We start from the raw sequence: 25,645 nt of genomic DNA, 5'->3' as shown, positions 1-25,645 counted from the left end.
GGTATGGCAATGAGGGGTTTGCAGGGTTAATGGAAACTGAGGAGTTGGGCGGTTCTGGGTACAAAGGTTGCTCTTCTCTGGGTTTTGCAGGCAGGGCAGCGGCGTCTGTGACCTGAAGGAAGCCGCAGGAGGGCCGGCTTTAAGATGTGAGACTGGTCTTGGAGGATTTCTGTTGTTTTCTTTCACTGCAATGCCTCACTTCCTGCCGTAGATCTGTTTTTAACTGTTTCTTCTAGGAGAGCCAATAACAGTTATCATTGTCATTAAAAGAAAATAAAGTCATTTACAGTATTATAGAATGTAATGTACTACAATGCCTTCTAATAAAATATAATATGTAATATTATATATGTATGTATGTGAGGAATGAGGAACTAAAGCTTATCAGGATTTTGATGACTGAAACACCCCTGTCTGGCTCCAAGTACTTCAGCGAAGGGGATGTGAGCTGCGTTCTGGTGTGTGAAGCTTCAAACGCTGAGGGACGGGAGGGTGTGCGTTTGTGTGTGTGTGTGTGCGGATACACGTACGGCGGGAATAGACTCCCCTGGAGCCGCGTCACGTTCAAATATAGATCTGGAAACCCTTGTGAAAGTGGTGGCGTTGACAGGCCGTGGAATGAATCTGTCAACAACAGTTATGCTCTGGAATGAATATCCTTCGACCGCGGGCGATTTCGGACGTCATTCCGCGGGACCGGGATACCGGTGGTGAGCAGGAAAGCCATCCAGATGTGCGTGATGCGGGGCCCAGTCAGCACTACTAACCCCCTCCCCAAACCCCCCTCGCCCCGGTCCGCCGGGACCGAGGCTTCCAACGCGTGCCAGCCATTGTTGTTCTCTTCCAGTGACCGCGCTCAGACGCAGATCCTAACCTTCCTCTATGGCAGGCTCTCCTCCTGCTCTGGCTCCACTCCAGAGGCAGGAGGAGAGGCCATCAAAGACCCCTGACACCCCCCCGTCCCTCCCCCCCTTTAAAAAAAAAACCCTGCAAAACAAATTAGGAAGTGACCCCAGTGCATGTTCCCTGCGGGAGTTGCTGCTCCGGCTTCAGCTGTTTGTGACAGGAGAACCGCTTGTCATCGCCGGCAAGAGATTTATTAGTCCATGTGTGTGTGTGTGTGTGTGTGTGTGTGTGTGTGTGTGTGTGTGTGCGAGCACTCACGGGTCTGAAGACGTGGATGTCCTGGTTACGGGTGATCAGGTGAGCGTTCTTGGCCGTGCACGTGGCCGTCTCCAGCTTGTCCCCGGTGAGCATCCAAACCTGAAAGACAGCGGTGGGTTCAAACTGATAGGAGGACACACCGATCAGCATTGATCACTCAATGCACCGATACTGATATCGATCCGTCGATAAAACTCTGTTTTGAGGAATCCCTCCGCCAGGTGGGCGGAGAAGCGTGTCTCGGACCTTGATGCCGGCGTTGCGGAGGATCTCCAGGGTGGGCCGTACGTCCGCCTGGAGCTGGTCCTCCACCCCGGTGAGGCACAGCAGCTCCATCTCCATCTCCAGGCTCTCAATCACCGTGGCAACCTTGAGGGAGCGGTCGTGGACGCTCAGCTTGGCCTGGACGTATCGCGCCTGCAGGTTTGGGAGCGGGAGAGGGGGGGGGGGGGCTCATTAAAACGAGGGGGGGGGGACCCTGGGTACAAACCAAGACGATCTCCAGGAAGAAAAATGCGATAAATTACAAAGTTTTCAAACTTGGGACTAAATTGTGAGAGCGGTCAGGGGAGTTCACAAAAAAAAAAAAAAAAAAAAAAAAGTAAATATTTGGGGGGGTTTTTGGCAGCAAAGTTGCTGGATGATCTTTATTTTTTACCGAAGTCGTAAGAAAAAAAACAGAAGGGGAATAAAAACAGGCAAGAATTTTACATTTATAAAATCTGCCCAAACATCCCGTGCAAGTGTGTGTGTGTGTGTGTGTGTGTGCATGTGTCATCCACTTCCAGGAACAGTGAGTCCCCACTCGCCTGAATTTTGTGGATCGGCGCCTTTTCACCCCCCCCCCCCAACGCCCCGTTGTCGTCCAGACGTTAGCCTGTGCCCGCTCTGAATACCCGCCATTGAAAACATCAAATATCAAAGTTTAAATTTGAAACGTATTCTTTCTGGTATTTGCCCCCCCTTTTTTTTTTCTTCTTATTCTCAAAACCACAGAGCGACTCCGAGTGGAGACGCGATCGATTAGCCGACGCCCCTCGCCGCGGCGGCCCCCGGGGCCATTTGGGAGTGAGATAACGCCAAAACAATCCGAGCATGACTCACACAGGAACACAAACTGAATGTGTCATACAGTGTGTGTGTGTGTGTGTGTGTGTGAGTGATTGAGTGAGTGAGTCACCACTGCCCACCAGTTCTGCTCGACCCATTATGTGCTGGTGCGACAGGCCTGGGGGTTGCAGCAGCCTGCAGGGGAGGTTTGCCCTGCCCTGCTCAAACAATGAAGGGCCCATGTGTGTGTGTGTGTGTGTTTGTGTATCAGGATGTATTGTATGGATGCCAGGGGTCAGAGGTTACTCTAATTACCCCCTGAAAGATACTTTGACATAAACTGAGCCTGGATGTGACGGTGGAAGATTCCACTCGATTGATGGTGGTGGTGGTGGGGGGTGTTCTAGCTCTTTGGCCAGGGCAAAAATGTTCAAAAGAAATTGAATAAAATGTGAATTAAAAAAGACAAATTAAATGAAATACAGGTTTCAATATATTCAAATCCATATTGTTTCCTCTATGATGCTGCATCTGATATTTTACCGTCCCAAATTTCGAGGCTTTTTAAGCCACCCCGTGCCACTCGCCTCGAAATCCAGGTACTGCTCCTCCGTCAGGGACTTCTTGGAGACAACCAGGACTCTTAGACCCTCCCTGGCCATGTTTCCGCACTGGAAGGGAGAAAAAGATGGGGGTCGGGTATTGCAGGAGTAATGAAAGCGTAAGAGGCGAAGGGTCTACCTCTTCCTCCAGCCAGTCGTTGTACTGTACGATGCCGGCCATCACCACGTCGGCCCCCTTCATGTAGAAGGTGATCTCTCCCGTCGACTCATCCTGGAGGGACAACCGTTTTAATGTACGTTGACCCTCGGCCCCGTTTCCCGCGTGAATCCCCTTAGCTGCACACACACACACACACACACACACACACATACGCTGCTGCGTTTACATTCCTGTGTTGCCTAGAAAAGCCCTGACCTTATTTTGGTAAGTAACGCGGGGTGTGAAAAGTGTTTTTCTTTTTTTTTTTTCATAAATATTATGGCAGGGAAGTTTCTCGATCCCAGGCTTCCTGTGATGCAGCGCGGCCAATGAAAATACAGTTAGTCATCGCAGACTTGAGTCACAGTTCATTATGAGTTGAGCTTTTTCTCAGACACTTGGCTTCAACGCACACTCATTTTCCCTCCGCTCTCCCTTCTTTCCTGCCCCCGTGTCATGTCTGTCTCCTAGCAACGGCCCCCGCACCGTACCCTGGCTCTAGACGGGGGTCATCACGCACACACACAATGTGGGAGCGGCTCGGACCGAACCCGAAGGGTCCCGGCCTCGGCGATCGGAGGAAGGGGGAGCCACTCACTCGTACGATGATGCCCATCCTTTTGCTCTCGTAGGTGAAGGGGAAGATCTGCAGGATGGTGAAGTTCAGGATCTGTCCAGTAGGGGTCCGCAGCTGCATGGACGACTGGTCCCTTCCCACCAGAGTCAGGCCCACGCTCTCAGTCCACTGCACCAGCGACACCTAGTGGCATCGTAAGGGGCGTAGGCGAGCATTCGGATGAGTCAGTGCGAGGGAAAGTAACAGTGCGGGGGGGGTGGGGGGGTTGAAGGGTCTCCAAGAATAATATTAACTACGGAAAAAATTCTTCTGGAAACAACTGGAGCCCAGAAATCAGTCACGGCAGCACTGTACACAGAAACGGCTCTTCTAATATTTAAGAATACAGTTTTCCTAGATTTCATGTGTTTGCCATATACATATAAAACATGTATAAACACACGGAATCCTCCCTTTTGCATCGCAGTCAAGTTATCCGGAAGAAGTACAAGCGTAAATGGGGAGTGTGAGTATCTGTGGGTGTGTGTGTGGGGGGGCGGGGGGCATGTAGAGAAAGAGACAAAAAAAAAAAACAAAAAAAAAAACTGCCGTGCGCTATGTTTAGTGACTAAATGACTTTCGTCACTGCAGCGGTTCCGCCGCTCTGTCAATACTGCCGGCCAGAACTTGACTCACTGGCGGTGGCGACACTCTGGGATTGAGAGGGTCGTGAAGGACGGGGTCAGCGTCCGGCCCGAACGATGGCTGGCTGCCTACGCTCTCAACACTTCAGGCTATTGATTGATTAAGATTTCTGAAGGTAAAATATTGTGTCTGAGGACGCAATGAAGGACATAACGCTAACACGCGCGTGTGTTGGCGGGACGTAGATGACACACGACGACGACAACAACAACGACAACAGCGGCTCCTCTTTGCTTATTTTGGAAACTACGTCGAGCGCGTCGGACAACGGCCCAGTCCGGGAGCGACTCTCACGTCACGCCTCCCCCCCGGCCGCCCGTCATGTTTGCCGTCCCGGTTGGGAAATGTGAAGCTCGACGCTGAGTCACCGTCCAGAAATATTCACCGCGGACCGCCGGCCCATGCCACAGCAGCACCGCATCGTTATGGCGGCATCTGGAGCCACTTACAGTTTATTTATATAACACCGAATCAGCAGAGGAACCGGCTGCCGATTTCCAACAAAAAAAAAAAAAAAAAAAAAAGAATCAGCTGTCTCCAATCATTTTTACAGCAACACGCCTTGGTGATTTACAAAATAACATTTAGATAAATAGGCCGGAGAAAAACGTTTATTTTCCTGGGTCACCAACGATATCTGTAATGAGGTAATTGGTGAGTGGGAGGAGGGCAACGAGGCGTCGCGGCCGGGAGTCCAAAAATGTTGCAAACTACATCGAAATAGGCCAAAAAACAAGGGAATAACAATATTGGATAATTACAAAGGGAGAATGACCTAAACTCACTGGAAAGCCAGAAGGAATTTCCTTAGGATTGGGAAAAAAACACAAATGTTTAATTTTTTTTATGATACACAAAACCCCGAAAACAAGCGAAAGCAACTTCATAAACAACAACAAAAAATGTACACAGACATCGAGGGGAGAGAATTTTTTTCTAACTTTCATAAATTCGAAAAAAGAAATAAAAAGTTATGGGTCGATGATGAGGTTCAACAGAAGCCCTGTCGCCAGATTATTGACAACGTATTTATTAATTGATGAATGTTTCCATTGATAACCATTTATTTTTATTTATCTATTAATTTATTTTCTATTGATTTATTAGACTGTTTATTTACAGTTTATTTATTCATTTTTTTGGTTGTTTTATAAAATCAATGCCTTGCTTAGTTCAGTAAGATCACCTGTAAGTCAGGAAAAATAAATGTATAAAAACGCCAAGAAATACATATTTGTTTTTTACCAAAAGGCTGTTGTCCGGGATGAATGGAAGAAACCAAAACATTTATTAGTACCTTAAATATGTAAAAAATACTTCAACAATAATCCTGTGTATGGATAAAGAAAAACAAAATATTAGACAAAGTACTGGAAAAAATACTTGAAACTGAACCAAATCAAATACACAGTCAGAAGTTTGAGATGAAATTGACTTTGGAGAGGAGATGAGATAAGGAGTTCTCCTCGACTCAGAGGAGAAGAGAAGAAAATTGTGATGCTTTGTTTTGTTTTCCTTCTTCCTCCATTAGTAACAACACGAGCGTGTCAAACCGCGAGGCTCCTCTGGGCTGTCCAAGTCGACGGCCAGCCCGGTCTACTGTTTCACCCCCGGGAGGGCAGTAACTTCTCAGTTTTGACAGCGGTAATAAAAACCACACGCTCGGCGGCGGCGGCCGCGGCTGTGGGCTTCCTGTCAGCGAGGGCCCGACCGGATCCCATTGGGCTGGCGCGCCTTTCAGCGAGGCGTCGGTTTTGATCCAGCGACGTAAACAACAACACGACAACGGCCCGTGGTTTGGGTGGTGGTGGGGGTCGCTGGGCCGGGAAGCACATTAAGGAAATCCGAATTAACAAGGCAGGAAGCGGATCGAGTCGAAATTCATCAGACGTTTTCCTGGCGTTCAAAAGCCTTTTACGCTGCTCAAGGACGCAAATGTTGGGCGCTGTTTGACTCGCGGCTGCCGGAGGACAGGGGCGGCGGAGACACTTGACACGTTGACCCCTCCGCCCTCACCACCAGTATACACACAAAGAGCCTCGGCCTTGAGGGATGTCGTCTTGTTTATGTCTGCTGAGTGCCGCTTCCCAAACAGGTGAAGGCTTGTGGGTGCCTGTGTATGCGTGTGTGTGTGTGTGTGTGTACGCGCTGCACGGTGGGAATGGATGTGCCGCAGCTGTGTGTTCGCTATGAGATGCGTCAGCGCGCGTCTCCATGAGCCATAAATAGAAGTTATTCTATAGGGTTAATCCATCATGGGGTCTGGACGGCGTGTAAAAGTACGACGACAACAAGGACAAGGACAGATAAAACTCATCATTTAGAGCCGATAAGTTATAAAACATATGCTCGGCCTCCGGAACATGATAAACTAAGAAAAAAATATATATCATGATAACAATATCAATAAGTCAAATTTCGAGGCAATATTTAAGACCAGCAGTTTGCAGGTTAGAAGATCCTGGACAAACCGTTGCTGAAGTCCAGCTCAGTAGCTAAAGCTAACTCTTAGCCTGCAGATTAGCGTTACCTCCAAGTCCCGTGCTAGAGCTAAAGCTAAGGATACAGCTAGCTTTGAATCAATAGCTCCTGTTTAGAAAACAGCTAAAAAATGTACAGCAAGCTCTGCTTAGCATCGGGCTATGGCTCACTCTCAGGCTAAAGTTCATGCTTGCAATATAACAAACACTCGAGCTCCTGCTAACTTTCACAGCATAACTAACTCTCCGGCTCCCTTTGCAGCATGGCTAACTAACTCTCAAGTTGACTGTCGAGCCACGGTCAGCTCGGAGATCGTCTCCAAATCCTTTTAATGAAAAGCGGAGCAGTCCGGTGTTTCTAAATGAAACCACCGTTAGCATCCAACTCTAAGCAGAATCGCATTGTGTCCCGTGTCTCTATCTGGACTTGAAGAAAGCAATGCGGTTCTCGGTCCCGGGGCTGCGGGGGCGGAAAAGCGGGAATGACAGCATTCCCGCTTTTCTGCATTAACCACACCCACCTCAAATCTTTGACCAATCCCACAAATGTCCTTGGACACCACAGGAGAAAAAAAGTTCTGCCACTATGCTGCTAACAAACATCTCCTTCCCGCTCTCCGGGGAACGTTCCTGTCTGTCGGCCGTACCTCGTCGGGGCTCGCCGCCTGGTAAACCCTGCAGGTGTCCTCGTAGTGCTGCTCCGCCTCGGCCTGGTCCGTCACGCCGTTGGACTCGTAGATGGGCGTCACGTTGTGAACCAGCGCAATGGCCTTCACCGCCTCGTGGATCCGGCTGCTGATGGTCTTGCGCACCTTGGTGGCGCCGGGGGTCCTGGATGCCGGGAGGTCGTGGGAGGGCTGGAGACGACAGGGGAAGGAGGCGGAGGGGGGGGGGTCACACAAAGCTCTTCACCCATCGTTTTTATGATGTATACATGAATATCTACAATTCTGTGTGGAAAAGCACTTTGCCCATAAAAAGTATTAAGGACAGGAAATCCATCATCTGGATGGGATGTCGCGCAAAAATAATACAGGCCTTCGGAGCAGGATTTACCGTTTTATACTAAAAGCTGGGGCGGTGAGAGCTCCATCCTAATGGACCTCTTTTGTTGTGTTCAAGGTTTTATTTTTTTTCCTAGAGTGTTTATTAAAGCTGAAGATATTGATTGATTGATCGGTTGGTTGAAAAAAATGCTCAAGCAAGGCTGTGGCTCCAACTCAGAAAAAAGTAAATGCGCACACGCCCACACACACACACACACACACACACACACACACACAGTTATTCTAAACACACAGAATACTGAAGGGTGATTATAATCAGCCCCTCCCTCCCCCAAAGTAAGGACAACCATATGTGTGAAGTCAAAGTGCGTCCCCATTGTGACCGCCTGGCTATTTTTAGGAGGCAGGGCGTTCAAGGGGTTAATGGTGGCATCATTAAAGAAGTCCGGTCGGCGCTTTGCTCGTGGGCTAATCCTGTTTCCTGCTCGGCCGACCCCGGTGTCACGGGGGGGACAAAGACTGCCGTTCGAGGTCAGGAAGCACTCGACGCAACAATAATCACACGCCGATATCTTTCCTGAAACAATGCGCCTGCTTGTTTGCTTTGCCCTTTTCCCGAGCGGCTGGAATTTCGAATTATTTATTTTATTTCTTTTTCACACACACACACACACGCTTGTTGTACCTGTGTGTAGGCGCTGAACACGTGACTCTGCACCTCGTCCATGGAGTCCATTCCGTACGCCACCGTGCCCAGGTGGAGCCGCCGGAACACCATCTCGTTCTGGGTGAGGGTCCCTGGGAAAAAGCTCACGTTAGGGGACGCCGGCACAACTGGAGCTGGATCAATATATTTGGCCGATCACCGACGGTTACCGGCGTCGGTGTAAGAAAACTCTACGGATCAATACTTAGCAGTTGATCGGTTTGTTGTATCTGCAATCCTGGCAGGTCACCAACATTCACATGTTCCTATCTCTTTGATTGTTGGTTCTTACATGGACATGTTAACTGTTTGTTTAATTGATTGACTTATTGATTAAGTGAGGTATTTCTGAGAAGATGTGTTTCAGGCGTTCTAACTGCATTGTGTTACAAAAAACTATAGGTTTAAAATGCCAGGTACAAAAATATGATTCAACTTGTCTGAAATTATCTAAAATTTGAGTCGGTATCCAGATGTTCTGTAGATAGCGCTCTGACACTACACCACAAGACAAAAAATAGAAATAAAATAATTTAAAAAAATGAAATACATTGGTATTATTACATCCATCCAGATCACATCAGACCACAATAAAAAATACACACCTTTTTTTAATTGTATGGGCTTCTTGCCACATGTGGAAATTGGAGAGGAAAAAAAACAAAAAAAAAAAAAAAACAAAAAGCAAGTTGGGAGCCTTCTTTACCTCACACTCACTTTAAAAGTGTTCCTGTCCAGTATATCACAAAGAGGCGAGGGGCCTCGCCCCTATATTAGCCCGACCCCCCGACCCCATTGGGGGCTTCTGGCCCATCCACTTTACTGGTGTGGGAGGCAGTAAATTCTTACGTCCCAGCGCTCAAGAGGCGTAAGTGTATGTGTGTGCGTGTGTGTGTGTGGCTCCTTGGGGGTGGACCGGGGAACCATCCTCCTGGTTACTTCCTGGATAAATCCTTGCGGCTACTACGTCTCACTTTAACCCGGTCGCACCGGAACGGCAGGCTCTTTGAGCCGCGCCGTGGAGGACATGACACGACCCCGGGGCCCACAATTCAGGAGGGAAAAGACATGGGTAAGATCTAGCACCTGTGGTATCTGATGGAACTTCATGTATGGGATGGAGGGCAGGGGGGGGGGAGTTCTCAGAGGGTCCGTGAAGTGAAATGGAGACGGAGCCCCGCCCACCTGTTTTGTCCGTCAGCAGGTAGGAGATGCGCCCCAGCTGCTCGGGGATGGTGCTCGCTCTCACCACCGTGCCAGGAATCTTGGAGTCCTTCTTGATCATCCAGCTGAACACCATCTTCCCCATGTCCAGGTTGACCCGCAGGCTGCGACGGGGAGAGGGAAGAGGTCAGATGGTGCAGCAGAAGCGTAACTCACTCATTCATTCATAATCCAAGCTGCTTATCCTGCACTCAGGGATGTGGGGGTGCCAAAGTCAATCCCAGCTGTCATTGGGCGAGAGGCGGGCTTCACCCTGGACTGGTCACCAGTCCCATGTGGACGTCATTCTGAAGTTTGCAGACGACACCACAAGAGGTGGCCAGTCTGACCCTGACCCGACCTCACCCTGTCCTATAGCGGACATGACGAAGTAGAGGAGACCTCATCAGCCACTGATCCTCCGGGGTCTTGAGGCTGAGCATCTGCAAATACCGGGGTGTCCACATAAGCGTCGTGTATTTGCAAGTGTATTTGCAGTCCCTATGTCCTCTATTATAAGTCGCTTTGGATAAAAGCGTCAGCCAAATGCAATGTAATGTAATAAGCCACGACCTCACCTGGTCCCTCAACACCACGCGGATGGTTAAGAGAGCTCAACAGAATCTGGACTTCTTGAGGAGGCTTAGGAGGTTTGACAAGTCGCTTAGGATCCTCAGCAACTTCTACAGCTGCGTGGTTGAGACCATCCTATCCAGCTGTATCACCGTGTGGTTCGGCAGAACCGCAGCTCTGCAGCGAGTGGTAAAGACCTCAGAGAGGATCACCGGAACCCCACTGCCTTCTCTGCAGAGCATCTACCACCGCAGAGTCCACAGGAGAGCTGCCTCCATCGCCAAGGACCACGCCTACCCCCAACACGGACCGTTCACACGCCTACCCTCCGGCCAGATGTACAGGAATGTGAATGTAGAACGACACAATTAAAGAACCCGTTCTACCCGACTGCCATCGGACTCTTAAACAGACGACACTCACTCTTCTTTTTTTCTGCACTTTCCAAGCAGCACAGTTAGTGCTGCGCTCATCTGCACACGATACGTTTGTCCGTTTAACCTGCACTCATCCTTGCACCTGCACTTCATAATAATGTTTACAATATTATTATTTCTGATCAATACACATCTAAATGCGCTGTGGACAGCAAAGTAGGAATTTCTTTGTACAGAGAAACACATTTCCACACTGTACATGTGACAATAAACACTTTGAATCTTGAATCTAGAGACATGCAACAATTCACCCTCTCATTCATACATCATATAGAGACAGCCATTCACTCTTATTCAACGAGTCATATAGAGACATATTACTGTTCATTCTGTCATTTATGCGTCACATTGGACATACAACCATTCACACATCACATATATATATATATATGTAGAGACATACTACGATTCATACAATCAATCACTCTCTTTCCCACGTCTGGCCAAATACGTTTCTCCAGGGAACGTTTTGCATGATTTTGGGACACGCTGGTCGACCCGCCGCACCTGATGGGCACGATGTTGGAGAAGAGCAGCAGGAACCGCAGGATCTGCAGGTACCAGCGGCCAGCGAAGTGCTGCAGTGCCACCATGACCAGCGAGACCACCACCAGGGCGCCGAACAGGATCTTGGTCAGGCAGTTGACCTCTAGGTCGAAGAGCCCCACCTGTGAACGCACGGAGAAATGAAGGACGACGGCTATGACCCTCCTCATACAATTGGTTTCTCCTTGCTGGATGATTTAGATCATTGCTTTTTCAATATATTCTCCAAGGAGTTTATCACAACACGACGGATATTACGGCAGGAGATTTTTTTTAATACAAGGTAAAATGGCCAATTCTCTCAATTTGATCTTTGTGGGAAAACAAAAGTATGACGTGAATAAAATTCCCAGAGGAGGTCCAGATGTAGCTGCTGCTTCACTGAACCCTTCAGGCTAAGGGGTTGGAAAACTCCCGATGGGATCTGTAGATGGGTGGTTTATTCGCCGTTTTTTTGGTGCCGTGATTACGGGAAGCGTCGTTAAGGCTCATTTGGGTGATGAATCTGCGCAATCTGATACAAACATTGGGGGGGCTGATCTGAGGCAAGTTGGTTATTAAAATATACACATATTTCTGCAGAAGTTCTGCAGGTACTTATATTTCACTCAAGGTGCTATTAAACCGGAGAATCGCTAACAAGGACGCCTTGTTTTAAATAAAGTTCTCATCTACCGATGTTCGACCCGATCCCGCACGTTAATACACGTGTAATAACCCCGGGAAATAGCTAACAGCTGGTGTCAGTGCTCCCGGACGTTCGCACTTACTGTACCTTGTGCCGGGGGTTGGAGGTGTTCATGACGCTGCGCAGCTCCTTGCCGGTGTAAATCACGACCCCCACCACCGTACCTGCGGGGAGGGAGACGTGCTGAAAAGCGGCCCCCGGGGCTGCCGCGATAAAAGGGGCGACATAAAAAGTCGTGAGACGTCGGAGAAGACGTTTCCCAGACGCTCCCGCCGCTGATGAATGGACTTGTTAAAATGAAGAATGTCATTTTGGAACAGAAGATGCCAATTTCCAATTACGTGATGGGAAACAGGTGTGTGTGCCGGCTCAGAGCGGATCGGGCCGCCGCGGGCGAAGGCCGCGGGACGCATCGGGCGCAGAGCAACTTAATGCACCCGTTATTTCCCGTCGCCGTTCGGCCTTTAATAATGACGCTAAAAATAAAGAGGTCATTTACAAGATGTCAAAACAAACCTGAAATACCTTTGTTGCGATGAATGACCTTAAAATCAACCGCAGCTCAAACCTGCCACACAAAACGACTAGAAGTCACCTCAGGCATGGGCTGACATCAATTATCTTTTTTTTTTTTTTTTTTTTGATTAAGAAATAATTCAAAAACATGAAAAAACCTGTGTACAAATAAATGCAAAAATGTCCGAATGCACAAACTAATTTCCTCACAAGTCAACCAAGAAATCAAGGAAAAATATTGGGAGAAAAAAAGTCAAAAATTAAAAAATTATGAGAATGAATAGGATAGCGAAAGAGCAAGAAACTACCTTCATAAGACTAGGGGGGGGACAGTTGTCAGACCATACACACAGATTTTTGTGGAAAATATAGAGGCATGTAAAAAGAGAGGTCGACACAATCCTGGTCAGACGTTCACCTGAGGCAATAACAGTGCTGGCCCACAGGGTGTTCTCTATACTGAGGCTCTCACTGACGGGGGGGTCGCCATCTTCCTGTAACACACACACAAACAGTAAGTGACAGGGACAGGAGTGTGTGAGTGTGTGTGTGTGTGTGTGTGTGTGTGTGTGTGCACTCTCACCCTGGTGAAAGTCCCAATGAAATTGTGGATGTCAATGTTGGGTTCTTCGGCATAAACGTAGGATCTGATCTGTAGGAGGTCCTGCGGTACACGGACGCCGGAAAGGAAAAAGGCAAATTTCAAAACAAATTTTTGGTCAAATGAATTAAAAAGTGGAAAACACGTGAGTGAGGAAAAGTGAAGTCAAATAAATAATCAAATTAAACTAAGAAGAAGAGGCTCAGAAAAGGCCTTAATGAAGTAAAACTGTCGTTCCATATTTATCTTTTTGTGAGGTTTCTCCATCAGAGCAACACTTCCTGTGTCAAAGGGAAACACAAAAAAAAACAAAAAAAAACGATCTTTTATTTTTGCTTTTTTTTTCGCCGGAGCGTTCCAGCTGCGTAAAGGCCTTCCCGGTCAGTCGGCGGTTTCTGAACAGCCGGCGGTTCAGAAAAAGACTCACGGCAGCGGTGGGCAGCCTCTGCGTGCAGGCCACTGGGAGGCGTAGTTTCCAGTCCGTCTCCCCGTCCAGCTGGTCTGTGCGGAGGAAGCAGGAGCCTGGGGGGGTTGGAGGGGGAGGGGGGGGGACACACATGTTGACCTCTAGGGGGCAGCAGTGGCTTTTATTTGGAGAGCATGTTAAGGGTGATGACACTGAACAAACATCTGGACACACACACACACACACACACACACGCAGGCTTTCACTCCACTGGTTTTGCTGGTCCAGGCCGGGGCTTCTTAAATAGAGGGGGTGGGGGTGGGGGCACTCGCGGCTCCCCCACCCCCAGCCGTGCTGTCCCCAGAGGAGGGTGAAGGGCACAAATATGCACTCACTGTTGTGATTGTTATCTTTTGTAACAACTGTTTATAGAGGTCGGCTCTGCGGCACAACTCTGAAGGGGAATTCTTCAGTGACGCCTCCGCACGCCGCCATTTCTCTGACCGTTCTTTCATTTTTTACTCCTTTATTGAACGCCGTTTCTCACCTTTACATATTACTTTTACATTTAGTGAAATGTATCACTGTCTTACGGTGATGTCTGGAAAACTTTTGATTCATTTTTTTTTTCTCACTTTCAGTGATTCCTGGCAGATTTTTTAAAAAAAAAGAACCCTATCTTGTTTGACGTGGATATTTTTTGAATCCTGTTCAATAAATCCTTACTAATATGCTCATTTTCTCAGCAAATGGCGAACCTGATGTGTGGAAAAATTCATTAGCATTAGCATGATCTTTGTGGCACCTCATGTCGGCAGCTTTTATGGTAAAAAGGAGACAGCTATAAATCTTATTTTGCATCTGACTCGCGACACACACACACACACACACGCACGCACACACACACAGCCTCGCTTGAATAATCGCATAATAAAGACTTATCAATCAATTTCAACGCACATGAATGGGTGGCAACTTGAGAGAATGTGCCTGGTCTTATTGTGTGAGACTGGAGTGAAGGCATCCAGAGCCAGCGCCCATCCCCCCCCCCGTACCCCCCCTCACTCCCCCCTTCCCCTGCGTGCGTCATCCTGCCCACCCCTGGCCTAGGCTCCTCATAATTGACCTAATGGCCTCCACATGGAAGGGAGATAACCAAACACTATTTCCAGTAAAACAAAGCTGTTTTTTTTTTTTCTCTTGCCCCAAACAGGAAGCGGAGAAGAAAACCTCCCGCTCACCAGCGGATCTATTTCTTTTTTTTTTTTTCTTTTGGGTAACGTGCCGCCCAGGCGACGAGTTTTGTGTACGTGCAAATAGTTTCGGCAGACGAAATCTCTCCTGGATGCGAAATTTGATTATGCAGACGAGCTCTCCTCCTGCGTTTAATTTCTGCACGCTCATTTGAAAGACAAACGGGTCGGTGGCTTTTGGGCCCTGCTGGGCGCTGAGTGATGGTGCGGCGCTGGACCCAATTACAATTCAGACATTATAGGGCTTCCTGTCGGGGCTCAGGGCTAATCCCCCCCCCAACACAACACAACACTCACACTTTTTTTTTTTTTTTAAACAAGCTCTTTTCCCGGCCGGCTGTATGAGCGGGTGTCAGATGTTTACCGTTTCTTTCGGAGGTCCTTAGAAAGATCATATCGGCGGGGACGCGCTGGTTCTGCAGAAAGAGAGTGGGAGAAGCGAAAAAAAAAACAAAAAAAACATCACTTTACCGTCGCTTCCTGACCCCCCCCTTCCCTCCCCCTTATTCTTTGACTGTATGAGACATGTTACTAGCACTCGGTCATTCATTCCGCATAATAAGAGCCGCCGCAAATCATCCAGCCCCCCCCCGGGACCCCGGGCACAGGGGGGGGGGAGAGGTCTGCAAAACCAATTCCTCATCCACCTCATCTGGAAGGGCTTCCGTACAGGAACAGGGACTTTTGCTAAGTGATGTGTATCAGGGCTGAACAAAAGAGAGCGCCTGGGGGGAGGCTGGCAGACAGGTATTGGGAAAAAAAAAAAAAAAAAGGTGCTGATTTTCAAATACAAAATGTGAAATTGACCGTTACGGACACGTCAAGGCTACATGGAGTGAAAATCAAAATGTACTGGAGAATAGCCGATGTTGAATTCTCTTATTTCTACTTTGCTAATTGTTCTGCTGGTAGCCTTTTTTTTTTCCTTTAGCACAGAAAGGCAAGAATGCAGATAAAAATCAGTGAGAATCGGGGGGGTGAGGGCTGGGGGCTCAAGAAATGACATCAAAAATCTGCAAAATGCCAAACGTGTCTTTCGGAGATATCTCCTCAAAATCCCGAAGGCTATCAAATGCGACGGAATGGCACCAACATCTTTATCGGGAATGATATTCAAAAAGTGCGTGAATGGCCGGCAGATGGGGCAGAATGTCCCACCACAGTGAGACCAGATAAAGACAGGCCTGTTTGACATGCAGGGACAGTGAGAGAAGGGAGGGGGGTCGGTCTGAGGGGGTCGCTCTCGGCCCCTCGGTTTTAAAAACGGGCCGATTCTCTCAATTTGATATTCGCGGGAAAACACAAATGTGAAGCACCCCTCCCTGCCCCAAGTCCGGCCCTCACGTTCTCGTGTTCTCATGTTCAGGGCGCTGCCCTCGGGAGAACCCGACAGGGTGGATCCCCCAAAAAAAAATTAAAAAGGTCCCCTCCCTGTTACTTTTCCCTGTTCGAATGGACCCAGGAGGCCAAACCGCTGGCAGATGTTCACCAACCTTCTCCACAATGATCAGGTCGCCCACTTGAATGCTGCTGCTTTTCACCTTAACAGTGCCTGGAACACAAGGAACACAAGAAGGAGGACACACACACACACACACACACACTCCGGTGTCCAGACCCCGGCAGGAGACAGTTTTTCGACCTTTATCCGACATGCATTGCACAGAGGAGACACCTAATACGGTGTAAATAACGTGGATTTGAGTTTTACAAGCAAACGGTCACTTCTGTCCGTTCAGTCTCGATCTGTTTGAACACTTGCATTTTCCACACATAGTTTTTAACCACTGGATTTAAAAAGTGTGTTGTTTCTCGATCAAACGCCGAAATCTGAATGGAAATAAAACAGTTAAAATACTGGATGGAAAAGCTGGACAGACTTCTAAACATCGAAACCGCAGGTGTTATTGGGACGAGTGTTCAAAAACCGGTTAACCCCCGACACAGGGTCGTAAAAACACCCTGTTTCAGGATTTTATTTTATTTACGCTTTATTTGTCAGCTTATAACACGCAGATGACGCAGTAAGTGAGATGTCATTGACCATCTGAAACACCAGCCCCCTCTGCTGAGCTGACTCACTCTTACAATAAGTGTGATGACATTTTTTACAAGACAAAGTAAACCCCCGGCTGTCCTCCTCTGCCTCCAAGCCCCGCCAGTTTGGGAAGTAATTTTCCATCCAGATCTGAAAGAATGCCGGGAGAGAACCCCCAACACCCCCACCCTCTCATTCCAGTTGGAATTAACAGGCAAATTTGTTTGGAGGGGGGGGGGGACCGGTGACCCCTGACCCCCTGCCGTGACCCCCGCAACTTTGCATATGCAAGACATTAAAGTGCATTAATATTGCGATGCTCAGAGCTCACGGGGACCTCGCTTCCCATAACTGCAATCAAATATCAGATAGTTGGAAAAAGAAGGAGTGCAGGGTGGAGGTTGGAGTGGTGGGAGACCAAGTGGGCTGGAAATTTGTAGAAATGAAAAAAAAAAAAAAAATCTCAGACTGTCTAGAAGGAACTTGACCCAAAAAAGGAAATAAAAAATTGGGTGTGAATTACATTCAGATTTTAAAGTTAAATTCGTGAAAAAACTGAGAAAAAAATAGCCGAGTGTGAGAAAAACAAACAACTCAGGAACATGGATATACTACTGAACTTCAAATTACAACTCAAAACACATCCTCAAGTGGCTTTGTCCATCTGATGCAAAGTATTTATATTTTTTTCCGCCTTGTCATTTTCTTTTTTTTTTTTTCTTTTTATTGCTTCTTTATATCAGTATTTCGTGTACATGTATATATACCTTTACGGTGTACTTGAGTGTCAAGTAAGGCACCTTGAATAAAATTCTATTATCATTATTAGTAGTAGTATTTAGAAAATATATTTTCAAATTCAACCACACAGTGTGAAAAAATAAAAAATAAGCCTATTTCAGTGAAACATAATGAAACTGAATGCGAGTTGAAGACTTTCATTCAGTAATTCAACGTGAACTCTTTGCGATGATCTCAGCCGATTTGGTATTTGCAAAAGCGGGAAATGGATTCAAAATTGTTTTTGTAAGACATGGCATGGGAGTAGGAGGGGTGGGGGGGCTCTGAGGGCAGACAAAACCCCGAAATAAAGGAGGAATCTGCTAATGACGCTAAAAAAAAACAGCTTCGAGAACGTAAGTGAGAACGAAAATGTGTTCACACGGAACGTGCTTGAAACTTACTGGAATTGCAGGCGTCGTAAGGTTCTGTCAACATTGTTTTGGGGGTCTGAGGATATGAGGGGGGCGGGGGCGCTATCACGGAGGCGAGCAGCCATTGTGTTTATGGCTAACACAAGCTGCCACATCAAAGCGGCCGTGTGATGGAAACCACAAGAGGTCTCTTGCTTTTTATTGCTGGTAGCACTTTATACTAAGGCCTCTTACACTCACTTCTGAGTCTCTGCTTTGAATTACACCCCCCACTCCCCCGCCCCGCCCGGCCCCAATAAGTTTTTTAATGGGACCGGCCCCGGACGGTTAATACGCGGGGACCCGGATCACGGCGGAAGGCGGACGCCCCTTACCTCGGGGGGAGAGGCGGCTGTAAATCTGTGAGTTCACCTCTTTGTCTCGGAGGTAGCATCTTATCTCCTCCACGGCCTCCCGGATGATGGTGATTATCAGGACCAGGCCCTGTGGGACGCACGCCGGCGTTACCGGGGGAGACGTCACGGTACGCCAAAGCCACACGGGAGATATCAATCCACTTATCATTTGATCATTGATTATTTCGCAACCTCTGGGTCTTTCATCTTAATAATTTCTAGCCCTTTGTGTAGGCCACGTTTCTTTTTTCGTTTTAGTTTCATTTAGATGTATTGACATAAAACATGGCCTTTGAATCAAATCAAATAAATAAATAAATAAATGACTTCCCTCCTAATCCAGAGTGATTTTATTCCTGCTTTTCTGGCTGCTTCCTTTAAACCACATTTTCTCCTCATTTTTAAGGTTGACTCATTTTTTTCCCCCTCCGTGACAACGTGTCGTTTACTTTTTAATTTCCTGGTCTCTTACATTCTCCAGCTTTGCAAAATGCTTTATCACATTTCAGTTAGATTTAATAGCCTATTCAATCGTCTCTTCCTCCCTTTGCTGATATCGTCCCGAAGTATTATCATCATTTGCTGGTTTCCGTGGGACCGTGCCACGATTATGCCGACTACGGCCACTAGGGGGAGGGAGGACACGCCAGTCCAACTGCAAACTGTGCCGGTACTTGTCAGCACTGTCTTGAGCTTGGGAGTTTTGAAACTACACCAGAGATATTTAAGTAAATACTTAAATATAATTATCTTCATTCTTTATTATTGTGGTTAAAGGGGCAGCATAACCCACCAGAGGCACCCAGTAGGTGTAGAGGTCTCCTAGGCGCAGCTCCTCCACGAACTGGGAGCATGCCAGGAGCAGGAAGTACAGGTTGAAGAAGTACTTGAACTGGTTGAAGAGCACCTGTCCAGAGAGCACAAACAAGCTTTTTCAAACGTTGTCAGGTGATGGGACAGGAGGAAAATCCTTGGGTTTGGGCATGACAAGTGACAATTAATAAAAAAAACAAAAAAAAAAACACGCCACCGGGGTCACATGCAGCGACCAACAAGTGGGACTTCAGCTGGGACATCAGACTGTTCCACAATGTTGGACCTTGGGAACACAAAAGCCTTGAACCCTTGGGAGTAGTGGTCTGCTCTGGTACATATGACTTAAATTAAATTGGATAAATTGGATGGTGCAATGCCGCTGACTGTTCTGTGGGTGAGGAGCAACACCTTGGGGTCTTCTCTCGCCCGAACTGGAAGCCAGTAGAGCGCGGTCAGCACCGGAGCAACGTGTTTGAATGTACTTGCTTCAGAACATGACAGTAATTTTTGGGAACCCGGACAAAAGGGCTTTATAATAATTCAATCGCTGTGTCACGAATGCAAGGGTTAAATCATCTGCAGAGTAGTGACAGCTGATTTGAAATAAGCACAGAATCCAGCCCAGTGGTACACTGTTTAACAAAAACAACAGCGGACCCATAAAAGAACGTCACAGCACCGGACTCAGAGATGATCCACAGAATCAAAAGCAGCACTCAGGTCTAACAATAATAAGACAGAAGATGATTCTGAGTCTACTGCTCGCATCAAATCAGTCACCGTCTCTTTGATGGCCTCTGCAGGGGAATACTTTGCTCTGAAGGCAGACTGAAGGGACCCAAGGAGTTATTTGTTGATAGATACTAAAGCGAATATGTGACTCAAAAACCTTCGTACTTTTTCTGCAAGTCAGTATCCAAGCCAGACTAATTGGCTCGATTGCCGGATGATGATTAAACAAGTTTAAATCCTTACACTCTATAGTATCATCGTTGTTTTCTTGGTCACCCTACTATTCTGTTCATGTCAGAAAGATTGGCAATATCTCATTTTTATATTTCTTAAATAAATCATCAAACCAGTCAACAGGATAAAATGGACAGCCTGCGGTGTAGCTTTCTCAGCTAACCATGCTACATGAGCCTGCTTGCCTATTAGCTGTGAGACGGTAGGGAAGCTAACCTAACACCGCTGCTTACATTGCGAGTATCACAGAGACATCAGGTGTCACCTGGCCCACCGCACATCTTTGACTAAGAGTCTTAATGCTAATGCTAGGCTAAGCTGTGATTAGCCTAGCAACAGCGATTGGTTCAATAGATGCGGCAAGTTGGTAAGAGCAGTTGTCTTGGAACCTCATTCAATCGGCACGCTTCTCCTAGCCTACCCAAGTGTTACTGGGCAAGACACTGAAGATTAATAAGGTATTCAAAATTGCAAAAATAGTTTAAAAAATAACTTGACACAATCGAATAAACACTTTGAAAGTGTTTAAGAATATACCGCTTTCAGATAAGTGAACTTCCGACAATCAATATTGTGACCCCAACAACCGCTGCCCCAACAACGTTTGTCTCCATTGGGAGACAATTTGAACTATTTTGAAATAAATCCTGGTGCCTTTGTTTGAGATTTCCTCAGTTTGTCTTCAAACACTGTCCAAGGAAGCAAACCCACAACCTTCACTCCCAAAAACACCCCTTAGGATCAAATTTTTCTGAACAATTCAGTGGCTGAAATGTTGAACACGATTGCCTTTGGTTGCATAGAACCAAGTCAGAATTAAATGTCAGTTAAAGGTCAGAAAGATGTAACTATACATCCTGAAATATCATCTATGATATTAAATGAATGTTTAATTAAGTAAGTAGGAAGTGAAGACGACGTTGACATTGAAATCCAACCTAAAGCCGCTGAAACATCTAGCTGAGTGGAGCTTCACGTATGGATAAAGCTGGTGTCCATCTGAGATCGTAAGTCAACAGACCAATCAAACGTGTTAAAGGTAAAATACTGATTGGTTTCCAGCTCATGACATTGATCGAAAAAAGACTGATATCGGCGGATAAAATCAGCCGATCTATTCATCTGACTCTTCGGCGGTTCTGCACAACATGGAACAACGCTGTTGGTCTGAGGCAGTGTCTTTATTAAAAGTAACACTCAGCCTACAGCTTGACTTTGTCTCATTACCACCAGCCTGCCACATCATCACCATGGAAACACAGAGCTTCTCCTGCTACCAGGCCTAGGGCCGGGCCCAAGAAACACATCGTGATAGTGACAAATAAGGGTAGCGTGTTAGCGCGAAGCGGAGACGGCGGAGAGCCTCGTGATTTGCATTGCAAAAACCAATCGCTCCCGTCGTTGGCTTCCAAACAAATGTGAGTTCCATCACCGTCGGGTTTACCTTCTTAAAGACAACTGGATGTCTGGAAAACAAATCCGCAAGCAAATCGCAACAGAGAGAGAAACACAAAGCGTGGAAACCCCTTCTACGAGGACCTCCAACGAGGACAGGCTCGTCGGAGGGGGTGTTTGTGTATCAGCTTTCAACAGCAAAGACTATGGACCACCGGTGAGTCCACATGTGACCTGCTCTCAGAACCAAATCGAGCGCTATGTGGTTATTCAATTATGAACTGTGGCTAATGTGGGCTTTCAATGAAACATCCTCCGGTCGGAAATCAAACCCAGAGGATGGAGACAGAGCAGAGTGAACGCAAACAAGACAGCGCTAATTCAGTCCTGCCAGATGGTAACAGGCTCCTGGAAACGATCCGATTTGGACCCGTCGATTGGTAACCGCTTCAATTTTTAAAGACGCCGTCGGCGGCTTCGGCTAAACGTGATTTGCTCAGTATACTAAAGAACGGATAAGGCCAGCCAAGGAGAACCAAGAAAATATACGGCCCCTTCAGATTCACGGAAAAGGATATTTATCACTTGTTTGAACAATTGACCATCAGAAAACCCAAATCTTTTTTTTTTGTGTGGTCGTCCCCCACCCGACGAAAGTAAAAATGACCCCGAGAATTTCAGGATACCAAAGAACCCCAGATCTCCTTGAATTGTCCACCTCTACAACTGAACTTTCAAGGGCTTGCAGGTATAAGGCCTCGCACCTACCCTTTAGGTGGGTATAGTGTTTGAACCCCGGCCACCGAGGTGAGGTTAAACTATTGCTCATCATAAAAGTTTCTGGGACTTTAAAACAAATAATAAAAGAGCCTCATTATGAGGTTGAATGAAGACAACCAGGGTGTGCACACCTGAGGTCTGTCCATGCAAGACAGAGCGTGATACCAGGTGTGAACGGAAGGGGCCGGTGGGCCTGGTTGTTGCTGTGGTGGTGTTTTGGTGTAGCGGCGACGAGACGGCGTCCTGCTGCGGCCAGACACTCACCCCTGGCAGGAAGGTGAAGAAGTTGTACTTCTGGTTGTTGATGACATTTCGGGGGTAGCGTTGCTCCCTCTTCTCGGGGTGGCCGAGCCACACCGTCCGCGGGCGGAAGTCACACATGCCGCAGCATTTGGACCAGGGGCAGCACCTGAGGACAAGGGACGGGACGGAGAATAACAGTTTCATAATGTTTGACGTCCAATGGTGGCTTTGTGTGCACAAAGAGTAACTTTAACTCAAGATACTTTTAGATAACTTAAACTTCCTGCAACATTGGAGGTTATTTTCCAAGTTGGATAAATGTTAGGTGTTGAACTGATGACAAATACGTCCCTGGAACATCAGATTCTTGGCCGAGACGCCACAGCCGACATCCGGCCAATGATCTGGAGTCACTAAATGCCAATCTGCCCTGTCAGGAAATGGATGGCACGCCTCCAGATCTCACCGGACACAACATTCCACCCCGGATTAATAATTCAACGGGTGGGTTAAACACCAAGTTAAATAGAAATGGAGGCACTAACCCGAGGAGATATTTGTGACGACCAACAGTTGACTGAGAGTACACTCGGGCTGCCACAGGAAATCAACCCCGGTCGCTAACAATGATCCCTCTAATTTTTCATATGTCTGGGCATACAAACAACCTCCCTGAGCACACTGAGGAAAACTGTGAGCAACATTAGATGTGCATGCTGTGGCCACACACCAGTATCACACCTGGGATCAAGTTTCATGGCTTATTAAAATAATCAAATTACAAAAGCAATTTCCATTAGTTTACTTTGAACATAACTCATTTGGCCAACTGATACATTCATTTTGATGGCAAGTAAGATATTGTCAATGAGAACTTTAACTTGCTCAGGGTCAGATTTTTTTTTTGTGTGACAGCTCGTTCTCTTTCTCCCAGTCGTTCGCGCTCTCCCACAATAATGCACCAATCCCTCTTCCCATCTTGAGTCTTTATATAATTCCGACAGTATCCACGTGACTTTTCTGCAGAATGTTTCCAAATGAGTCCATATTTTTCCTTCAGAAAACTTGCTTACCACTTTAGCGTCGCTGCATGTTTTGCAGAGCAAGACCTTTCTCACTCGAAAAAGAAGAAATCTCACCCAGTTTCACCGCTTGTTCTTCTATTTGCACATTCTCACACAGCCACTCCAACTTAAAAGAACCGCATTTCTTCTTCACTTAATGCCTGTACGTATCACATTCACAGCCCACTCGTTTCACCATGATAAGGGGATTGGCAGCGCGTAATTGGATCATATCGTATGATTGGCTGGGCACCTGTCACTCACTGAGTTACACAGAAAAATTTTACAGAAAAAAATGCTATATACCTAATTCATTTGCAGTACGCTCACTGCGCTGGATAGGTTTTCTTGTGCGCTGAGACACACACACGCACACACACACACACACACACACACACACACACACACACACACACACACACACACACACACACACACACACACACACACACACACACACACACACACACACACTGATTTAGCCGTCAGTCAATGCTGCGCCTGACTTCTAGAGCAGCTGTTCGGCTTCTACGGGTAGCTGAATGACTAATGAAGATTTCCTCTTTTGTTTTCATGCGTTAAAGATTTAGTTGGAATCGACATTTTAAAACAACAGACTACTGAATTTTCTTTTCATTCAAACACTTCAAATTACTGGCAGCAGGCCTGGCTATGATGTGAATAGAAATAATTTGGTTTTTTTTCTGCCGAATAAAGGCAGATATAAGTACATATCTTCTCATGTTTGAAGGGAGCCAAGGATATTAGTGTGGGAGGGCAAGTTTAACCAATAAAAAATAATACAAAATAAACTGATATAAATAAATAATAATTATTACATTTTTAGAAGACCTAAAACTATTCAAAAAAATCTGACTGGAAAATTGGCTAAAGAATAACCATACTGGGAATGATTGTCTAATCTAAATGAATAAAGACAGAACAGAAAAATATAATTTTAAAAATCCCAGCTATAATGGATGGGACTGAGGTGTTTAAATGCTTGTAGGTGGTTGAGGGTCCCATTAGGAACCGTGTCGCCAGGCCCTTAACACTGTTTCCCCAGACAGTGAAGTACTTATAACTGGCAGGACTAAACAAATCATGACACGTCAATATGGTGAGTTCAGACCGGTGTTGTAAGAGCAGCGGCAAGGGGAACGCCTTGAAATTTACAAATCTAAATCAGCTTGAGGAAATCTTTAGAGGAGGAGAAATCTAAGATGACCACACTGACATGCTTGTCAAATAAATACACTGAATTGCACACTTTATGCACGGTCATGTCAATTTCAATTTTTCCTTCTTCCTTGCTGATTTTCACTAGGATTTTTGCTGATTATCATGGATTCCATTGATCATTTTTGATGCAATTCCTTGCAATTTTGTTGTGTTGTTGTCATTTATTTTCTAAATGATTCATTAATTTACCATTTTTTGCTCTTCCTGGTCAATATATATTTAATAGTCTTCCTAATTTCCAGGTTGATTCTTTAGTATGGCTAAATACCAATTTACTTGCTCATTTTACATTCATTTATTGCTGATTCTGAGGTTACTTCTTGACAAGTGATAATTTTAGCGAAATTTCGACGATTGTGTTGTCATTCAATAATTTTTTGCAGGGATGTGCAGGCGATTTTCGAGGGGATTTTATTTTTTAACCCAGTTCTACAAGATCATCACGTCATAAACAAAGCGCAAACTTTCCCACGGCACCTGAACGTCCCAGGCACTGTTTGCTTCCGGGAATGACGTCACAGCGGTGACGTGATCACCTGCATGTCATATCTCCATCCGCACGCAGCAGGAGGCCTGGTGCTAAGACACACACACACACACACACACACACACACACACACACACACACACACACACACACACACACACACACACACACACACACTTTCATACATGCACACCCTACTCGAGTGCCGTCACCGAGCAAATATTGACAGGGGCGTCAGTGCACTTGCTCGGACCGAACATGCCCCGGAACAAGGATGTCCGTCGGAGCCGCTCCGAGCCGACCGTCCCCCGCACGCCTCGCCCTGCCGCGGGCACCCACCCCCCTCCGGAAGCTGCGTCCGTTTGTGCCACCATTTCGTCCCCCCCGCCCCGAACTCTTGTCTCTCCGTGAC

The 25,645-nt window shown here is 46.8% G+C and overlaps 1 protein-coding gene across 1 annotated transcript in view; it reads right to left on the bottom strand.

The window, feature by feature from the left end:
* The window catches only part of atp9a (ATPase phospholipid transporting 9A), a 36,561-nt gene that overhangs the window by 10,603 nt on the left and 313 nt on the right, over positions 1-25,645 (bottom strand). The window contains exons 2-19 of the mRNA XM_086159677.1: positions 22,462-22,606; positions 19,034-19,147; positions 18,220-18,328; positions 16,147-16,205; positions 15,018-15,069; positions 13,422-13,516; positions 12,977-13,057; positions 12,812-12,887; positions 11,965-12,041; positions 11,151-11,311; positions 9,616-9,758; positions 8,410-8,522; positions 7,365-7,574; positions 3,575-3,736; positions 2,956-3,048; positions 2,802-2,885; positions 1,411-1,581; positions 1,165-1,263 (exon numbers count right to left, since the gene is read on the bottom strand). Of these exons, the coding sequence (XP_086015803.1) occupies positions 1,165-1,263; positions 1,411-1,581; positions 2,802-2,885; positions 2,956-3,048; positions 3,575-3,736; positions 7,365-7,574; positions 8,410-8,522; positions 9,616-9,758; positions 11,151-11,311; positions 11,965-12,041; positions 12,812-12,887; positions 12,977-13,057; positions 13,422-13,516; positions 15,018-15,069; positions 16,147-16,205; positions 18,220-18,328; positions 19,034-19,147; positions 22,462-22,606 (2,044 nt within the window). The remainder of the gene's footprint in view (positions 1-1,164; positions 1,264-1,410; positions 1,582-2,801; positions 2,886-2,955; positions 3,049-3,574; positions 3,737-7,364; positions 7,575-8,409; positions 8,523-9,615; positions 9,759-11,150; positions 11,312-11,964; positions 12,042-12,811; positions 12,888-12,976; positions 13,058-13,421; positions 13,517-15,017; positions 15,070-16,146; positions 16,206-18,219; positions 18,329-19,033; positions 19,148-22,461; positions 22,607-25,645) is intronic.

This window comes from Fistularia commersonii, chromosome 14 (assembly GCF_037954325.1).
Source record: "Fistularia commersonii isolate RoL2024-O1a breed Wild chromosome 14, RoL_Fcom_v1.0, whole genome shotgun sequence".
Classification (NCBI taxonomy): Eukaryota; Metazoa; Chordata; class Actinopteri; order Syngnathiformes; family Fistulariidae; genus Fistularia; species Fistularia commersonii.
Note: the sequence above shows the minus strand (reverse complement) of the source record. Positions and strands in the feature narration are given on the sequence as shown.